Source organism: Neomonachus schauinslandi, chromosome 12 (genome assembly GCF_002201575.2).
Source record: "Neomonachus schauinslandi chromosome 12, ASM220157v2, whole genome shotgun sequence".
NCBI classification, from domain to species: domain Eukaryota; kingdom Metazoa; phylum Chordata; class Mammalia; order Carnivora; family Phocidae; genus Neomonachus; species Neomonachus schauinslandi.
In genome coordinates, this window is record NC_058414.1 from 99,262,953 (window position 1) to 99,270,374 (window position 7,422).

Sequence of the window (7,422 nt, forward strand, 5' to 3'; positions counted from 1 at the left end):
CGGCCCCAGCCCGCGACTGACCCTCGGCAGCTCCTGTAGTCACGTGGCGCTGGGAACCGGCGGGGGGGCTGGGCCCGGGCCTGGCAGTTGTGAACTCGAACCTGCCGCTGTCGCCGCGCGGGGTGGGGAGCGCGGCCGCCGGCGCCGGCGTTCCGGCCTCATGGACGCGCGACGCGCCTCCGCGCACCCCGCCGGAGAGGTTCGTCCCGGGCAGGGCGCGGGGTTCCACGCGGGCCCGAGGCGGGCGGCCCTACCTGCCGGGCGCGTGACTGTGTGTGCGCTGTGTGGGGGGGACAGTGCTGGACCGAATGGGGGGGCGAGCCCGCGCACCTGCGCACAGGCTCCGCGAGGTGCGCTCTGCGTGGGGACCCGAAAGGGCCCACTCGGGGTGCGCGGAGCCGTGTGTCCGCGACGTGGACGGGGGACACTCGCGAAAACAAAAGGGGGGTGTGGGATCTCCACGACCTTTTGCCATCCAGAGGCGCCAGGGGATTGTGACCGAGACCTGGCCACACTAGCTCGCCCTACGCAGCCCCTTGGGAACCGGGCCTGGAATTCCTGTTGGGAGGAGGGTGGGGGAAGGGGAGCCAGCAGGGATTCCAGAGTTTCTGCCATCGGCCGGCCGGCCTTTGGCCATCAGCATGGAGAATTCATGCTGTGACCTTACCCGTGGAGGAAATGACCCCCAAACGCTGTCGTGTACTTCCTTGGTGAAGGGGCCACATTCATTTATTAATCCAGTATCCGTTAAGGTTCCTCGGCCTCTCGGGGTGTGGGGCTTGGGTGGGGGAGGGGGTTGTGGCTGGCGAGGACACAAAGATGACTGCCCTGGAGGAGCTCAGAGCCTCATGCGTGTTTTCTCTCCCCTCCCCGCAGGTAAGGCTGGCCTCTCTGCACTCAGAGGTCTGAGCTCTGCCATGGGGGTAGGGGTGTCTTTACTGCTGCAGTTTTCTCTGACATCTGGGGGCTACCAGAGTGTGGGCCGAAGCAGGCGCTACAGCCGCAGAAGTATTCCCAGGAACATCCCCGGGAGGAGCTGGAAAAAGCCTCATCTCCAGCTCCACGGTCTCCAGGGTAGAGTCTGGCCTTCTTTGTTGGGTTCCCAAACCATTCCACAGCCCCAATGCTCAGATCGCCTCATCCTGGAGGAAGGTGGTCGGTCACCTGTAGGGGGGAAGGATCACCTTCCCATACCAGCGTCTTCCCTGTGCTCAGTCTGGCCATGGGGAATGAGTCATGTCTGAGCTCCTCAAGAGGAGTTCGGCTCTAGGGAATTTAGGAGGATGTGTCTGGAGCTTGCAAGCCGGCAGTGAAGGTCCATTAGGAGGCTAACCACCACCCACCCCTCAGTGGCTGCCGGAAGCCGTCCTCGAGGAATCTGGGCTCCCCGGCACCATGGAGGAGGGCAATGTGGGGCAGTTCCTGGTGGGGTTGGGGCGTGACCTGGCAGGGGACAGGGATTACAGTCTTGTCTTTCCTCCCCTTCTCTCGCCCCGGTAGTAATCCCGACCACCCCGAGGGAGGGTAGCCGGCTGTGGGTGTTCCTTGGGTTCAGGAGAGCTCTCCTTCCTGCGATGTGCTAATCATGTGTGTGGGCAGAGGAGGGCAGGCAGGCAGAGTGTGGGCAGTCTGGACAGGCAGTGGCCTGCAAGTAGCATCTAGCACTCCCCTCCTGCTCCCCAGAAGCGCTGTCTCCTGCTCTCCAGGCTTCTACCCTGAGCGACTGGGGTTAGGGAGGCCCAAAACGCTCCCCTGTGGTGTGATTAGAACCCAGGAGAGGATAAATAGGGTCAAGGCTGTAGGAGTTTCTTTCTGTGGGAACTTTACAAACCCCGGCGTTTTAGAAGCAAGAACACACTGGCCTGGGAGTTTAGAAGACCTGTCCCCCGCTCTTGGTTCTGCTCTTGGTTTATTGTGTCCCCTCGGGCAAGCCCCCCTCTCGTTTTTATGCCTCAAAGTTGCTTCATCTGTCAAGCTGGGAGCTTCATGTCTGCTTGTCCCGCTTCACTCTTGCTGTGAAGCTCAAATGTAGCGGCGGGAAATAATAGAAACGAGCAGGGGGCAGCAGGGAAGCGCTTGTAAAAAGCCTAAAGCACCACAGGAAGAGGTGACCACGTTCTCTGCTGAGTCCCAAGGCAGGAATGTTTGTGCAGCCAACGCTGGAGTGTTTACTCCATGCCAGACACGGGGTGACTAGCATGAGGGGGGATTCCAAGAAGTGTCAGAGTTCCTCCCTTCTGGTAGTTTCCAGGGTTAGTGAATACTGAGTAAATACTTAAATACACTTGAAATGGTATCTAGAAGCGCAAGATGGAAATGATGTAGAACAGACAAGGAAATAGAAGACTAGGCCAGATTCAAGGGCTCTAGGAGTTCAGAGGGACGAGCTCCTCTGAGGCCTGGGGTCGGCCGGGGAGGAACTGGGGCAGGATGAATTGATCTCCAGAGTGACGCTGCTTTTCCACCCTCAGCAGAGGAGGAACCCATGCTGGAACGTTGCTGCAAGGGCGCCCTGGCCATGGGCCCGGCCCAGCCCAAGGTCTCTGGGCCCTCCCAGAAGTTGCCCCAGACCCTGGAGAAGGAGCCCCTCGGGCTGAGGTTACAAGGCACTTCCGTGGCCCAGTCGGGCAGCCAAGCCCCCAGTAGGGCCCATCGGTGTGCCCACTGTCGAAGGCACTTCCCGGGCTGGGTGGCCCTGTGGCTTCACACCCGGCACTGCCAGGCCCGGCTGCCCCTGCCCTGTCCTGAATGCGGCCGTCGCTTCCGACACCCCCCCTTCTTGGCACTGCACTGCCAGGTCCATGCCGCTGCCACCCCGGATCTGGGCTTTGCCTGCCACCTCTGCAGGCAGACCTTCCGAGGCTGGGTGGCCCTGGTTTTGCATCTACGGGCGCACTCGGCTGCAAAGCGGCCCATCGCCTGTCCTGAATGTGAGAGACGCTTCTGGCGACGCAAGCAGCTTCGAGCTCACCTGCGGAGGTGCCACCCCCCGGCCCCAGAGGCCCGGCCCTTTATATGTGGCAACTGTGGCCGGAGCTTTGCCCAGTGGGACCAGCTAGTCGCTCACAAGCGGGTTCACGTAGCCGAGGCCCTGGAGGAGGCAGCAGCCAAGGCTCTCGGGCCCCGGCCTAGGGGCCGCCCGGCTGTGACCGCCCCCCGGCCCGGTGGAGACGCGGTCGACCGCCCGTTCCAGTGTGCCTGCTGCGGCAAGCGCTTTCGGCACAAGCCCAACTTGATCGCCCACCGCCGTGTGCACACGGGCGAGCGGCCCCACCAGTGCCCCGAATGCGGGAAGCGCTTCACCAATAAGCCCTACCTGACCTCACACCGGCGCATCCACACCGGCGAGAAGCCCTACCCGTGCACGGAGTGCGGGCGCCGCTTCCGCCACAAACCCAACCTGCTGTCCCACAGCAAGATCCACAAGCGGTCCGAAGGGTCTGCACAGGGCGTCCCCGGCTCGGGGAGCCCCCAGCTTCCGGCCGGCCCCCTGGAGGCCTCGTCCGAGCCCCCCGCCGAGGCCCCGCTGAAACCTGCCCGGGAGCGACCGCCCGAGCCTCCGCAGGAGGCCCCGGGAGCGCCCCCGCCCGAGCCGGCGGCCGCGCCCCCCTCGCTCTTCAGCTGCGAAGACTGTGGCCGGAGCTTCCGGCTGGAGCGCTTCCTGCGGGCCCACCAGCGGCAGCACACCGGGGAGCGGCCCTTCACCTGCGCCGAGTGCGGGAAGAACTTCGGCAAGAAGACCCACCTGGTGGCGCACTCCCGGGTGCACTCGGGCGAGCGGCCCTTTGCCTGCGAGGAGTGTGGGCGCCGCTTCTCCCAGGGCAGCCACCTGGCGGCCCACCGGCGCGACCACGCCCCCGAGCGGCCCTTCGTCTGCCCGGACTGCGGCAAGGCTTTCCGCCACAAGCCCTACCTGGCGGCCCACCGGCGCATCCACACCGGCGAGAAGCCCTACGTCTGCCCAGACTGCGGCAAAGCCTTCAGCCAGAAGTCCAACCTGGTGTCCCATCGGCGCATCCACACGGGCGAGCGCCCCTATGCCTGCCCCGACTGCGACCGGAGCTTCAGCCAGAAGTCCAATCTCATCACCCACCGGAAGAGCCACATCCGGGACGGCGCCTTCTGCTGCGCCATCTGTGGCCAGACCTTTGACGACGAGGAGAAGCTCCTGGCCCATCAGAAGAAGCATGACGTCTGAGCGGGCAGGGGCTGCGGAAGCCGAGGGGGGCGGGCTGGGCGTCATTTCACGAGAGTGTTGCCGTGGGCCTGGGCTGTGGGGGGCCTGTGTTGCTGCTGGTGTAGGCAAGGGATGGGAGAGCGGCGGGGGAGCTGGGCCCTGTTAGGGAGGGAGGTCCGGCCCCCGGCGCCAGGGAAACCACTCGCAGAGCACCGGACTCTGGCCTCCAGCTGGTGTTTGCTAAGGTTCTGTCCTGACTGCCCTGGGCCCTGGAAGAGTAGCAATAGCAGCTTCACCTACCCCTTAGAGCCCTCCTGCTGGAGGGGCCACCAGGGACCAGGAAGACCCTTCCCCTCTGGTGTTAACGCCTTAATGTCCTTGTCTTTTATTATGAGTTTCTTCGGCTCAGTTTTTGGAAGTAGGTGTGGTACAGTCCTTAGTAAATGAGCACTTGGGAGGAAAAGTGGACCAGCTGGATACACCTGGGAGAACCTGCTGGCCTTGTTAGACAGCACCTGGGCCTTTTCCAGCACTGAGAGGTGAGGCCGCGCTGCTCTAACCTGTCCCACCCCGTCCCCTTCCTCCTGCCCCCGCGTAGGCACCGGGACTCAGACCCATCTACTGTTAGTGCTCAGCTCCACTCCCCCTCCCCGAGATCAATGCACCACCCTCCCAGCGCTTAGAGCATCCCCTGGCTGTCAGCAGCCCCGTGTCCAGGCTTTTGTCTGAACACCCCAACCCTCCACTCGTTCCAGAACTCGACATGGTGGAAAGGACTGCCCCATTGATCATGGAGGGTCGGCTGACAGGCAGAAAGGGGCGAGTTTCCTCTTCTCCATTTCTAGGTTATGGATGCCCAGCCTCTGCTTGAACACTTAGGTGACAGGGAGTCCCCACCTCCTGAGGTCCTGGTTCTATTGTAGGATAATTCTAATTGTTAGAAATTCTTCCTTATAATGAATGGAATCTGCTTTCCTGTAATTTCTACCTATTGGGCCTTGTTCTGTTCTCTGGAATGAAACAGAACAACCACTTACCCTCCTTTTCAAACTAGAGAATAAAGATTTGGTTTTAGAGCTGGTGGCTGAGTGTTCCTTTCTCCCGGTGAGCTGTGTAGTTTGAAAGAGGAGCAGCATGCTCTGCTCTGGGGGGGCCGGGGGGGGGGGGCGGGGGGCCGCGGGGGAGGAGGGGTGTTGGTAACGGGGCAAGTGCCCCCACTTGAGCTCCTTTGCACCTTGCTCCCAGTTCTTCCCCAGGGGAGGCCAGGCACACCCCGCAGGTGGGGCTAGTTCTGCAGGAACGTAGCTTTCTGTGGGGTCAAGTGAGACCTGTCAGGGGCCAGTAATCAGGAGGACAAGGTCTGATTTGAACGTTCTGCAATGCCTTCCTGGCTGGCCCGCCAATGCTGCCCTGTACTGGCCGTTTCATACGCATTTGAGTGCCTATTCTTGACAGGTGTTAGTGGGCCCTTTTCCTGCCAGTTTGAGTAATTTCTGCATAGATCCAGCACCGTGCACACCGTGCATAATAACCACCACAATTTGTTAATGGGAGTGGCACCTCGCAAAGAAGTTTACCCAAATGATCTCCCATAATCCCCGGGTGGTAGGTACTCTTCTTTTACAGATGAAAACATTTGCTCAAGGTCATATAACTGGCAGTCACCAGAGGCGATTTAAACCCAGGTCTCTCTGACTCCTGGAATGTGTGCTCTTGACTATTGCCACATGTTTGTTAGGGGAATGGCGTATGCTGCTGCTTTGGTGAAGATAATTATCCAATGCCTACCATGCTTGATGTTGTGATGGCAACTAGGGGTTTTACCAAGGTAAGACCTTGTCCTTACCTCTAAGAGGCCTAAGTCTGGGGAGGACGTATATGTGTACACAAATAATGAGCAGAGGGAGATGGATGGGGGGGAGTGGGACTCCAAGTGTGTAGGATGGAAGCAGATAGCTTCCAAGTTTCATATTGGTTGAAGCCACTTCATGCCTTCATGGAGCCACTTAAAAACCTGTATAGTTAATGGCAAATTATCTTTCAGAGACTAGAAGCATTGACTCAAGAATGCCACACTTCAATATGTCTCTTTAAGGGACCCCAGGGCTTCAAGGGAAGGGGAGCAATGCTTTTTGGGGGGCAGGAAAGTAGGTCAACGTCTAGGGATGATGGGCAGGAACCAGGTCCTCAGGCACCTAACGTTTGTACTTGGGGGTTGGGGAAAAGGATGAGGGCGAGGGAATCTGACCAGGGCTCCTGACTTTGAAAGATCACCTTTAAAGGGAAAGCTTGGGGGTGGGGAAGGCCAGCACTGGGCATCCACTAATGCTGTGCTGCACCTACTTTGGGGTAGAGATGATTGAGGAGAGGTCCAAAGTTCAGGGAAAGCCACAGAAGTGGCCTTGAGGGAGCTGGTCAAGCTGGGACAGAGTGAACTTGTCCATGGGTCCTTCCTGGGTCCCGCAGAGGACCTGGGGTTCCCAAGTCATTGCTCAGCATGGCACATACAGACAGCGGTCTCGAGGGAGGAACTGCTCAGGTTGGAGGGGTCACAGTTCTGCTGACAGGAGCTACTCTTCTGTTCTGAGGTGCCCAGGGATCCCCCCCTTTTTCTTCTACAACTATAAAAGTACTCAATTATCTTGTCAAAATTAGTAATGCAGACATATATTTTCTAAATATGGAAGTCTTTCATTCCCCCCTCCCCCCGTTGTCTTTTCTCTCTTTTTTCTTAATGTAAATAGGATCCCAGATGTGCTTCATTCTTTCCGTCCTTGAAATACCCTTGATCATGAAACGCCAATCTGGAGGAAGACTTTCACTCTGTAGAGGAGGAAACATGCCCAGAGAGAAGTGGGTTTTCTCACTCATAACCAGTGGCAGATCTGGACCTAGAATACTGGAATTCCACAAGCCTTTGGTTAAACCTCCAGAAGGTACTCTAGAAAATAAAGAGATGAACGGGATTCTTTAAAAAGTTGATGGCCTAGTGGTATCTGGTATCTGTGTAGGGTTTTATACTTTACAAATGTTTCTATAGACAATAGAACCAATTAGGGTCCTGCAAAAGTCTGGAAAGGTAAGCATGTAACTAGGAAATTACTCTTTTACAGATAAGTCAAAGTGCAGAGACAGAAAAGCTGCACAGAAGTTAGTGGCAAAACCGACAGACTCTCAGTCGGACAGTGTCTGTTGTCCTGAGGCCAAACAATAGCTGGGCCCACGGCAAATGCTTAGTAGGCGGC

At 58.6% G+C, this 7,422-nt stretch overlaps 1 protein-coding gene across 2 annotated transcripts; it reads left to right on the forward strand.

The window, feature by feature from the left end:
• Positions 1–82: 82 nt before the first annotated feature.
• REPIN1 (replication initiator 1) lies at positions 83–5,253 on the forward strand. Of its 2 annotated transcripts, none has more exons than XM_021692894.1 (3): positions 83–199; positions 948–1,074; positions 2,475–5,253. In XM_021692894.1, exons 1-3 carry the CDS (start codon positions 161–163, stop codon positions 4,196–4,198), a joined length of 1,890 nt encoding a protein of 629 aa, XP_021548569.1. In that variant the 5' UTR covers positions 83–160; the 3' UTR covers positions 4,199–5,253. The 2 variants fall into 2 exon arrangements, with proteins under 2 accessions (XP_021548569.1, XP_021548570.1); XM_021692895.1 differs by having other exon boundaries at positions 127–199; positions 877–1,074; positions 2,472–5,253.
• The last annotated feature ends 2,169 nt before the right edge of the window (positions 5,254–7,422 follow it).

What these genes read in the sequence shown, in the direction of transcription:
- REPIN1 (XM_021692894.1), top strand. Translation starts at nt 161, where the DNA reads ATGGACGCGCGACGCGCCTCCGCGCACCCCGCCGGAGAG. An exon ending in CCGCGCACCCCGCCGGAGAG is followed by an intron (nt 200 to 947) that starts GTTCGTCCCGGG and finishes TTACTGCTGCAG; the next exon opens with TTTTCTCTGACATCTGGGGG. An exon ending in CCAGCTCCACGGTCTCCAGG is followed by an intron (nt 1,075 to 2,474) that starts GTAGAGTCTGGC and finishes CACCCTCAGCAG; the next exon opens with AGGAGGAACCCATGCTGGAA.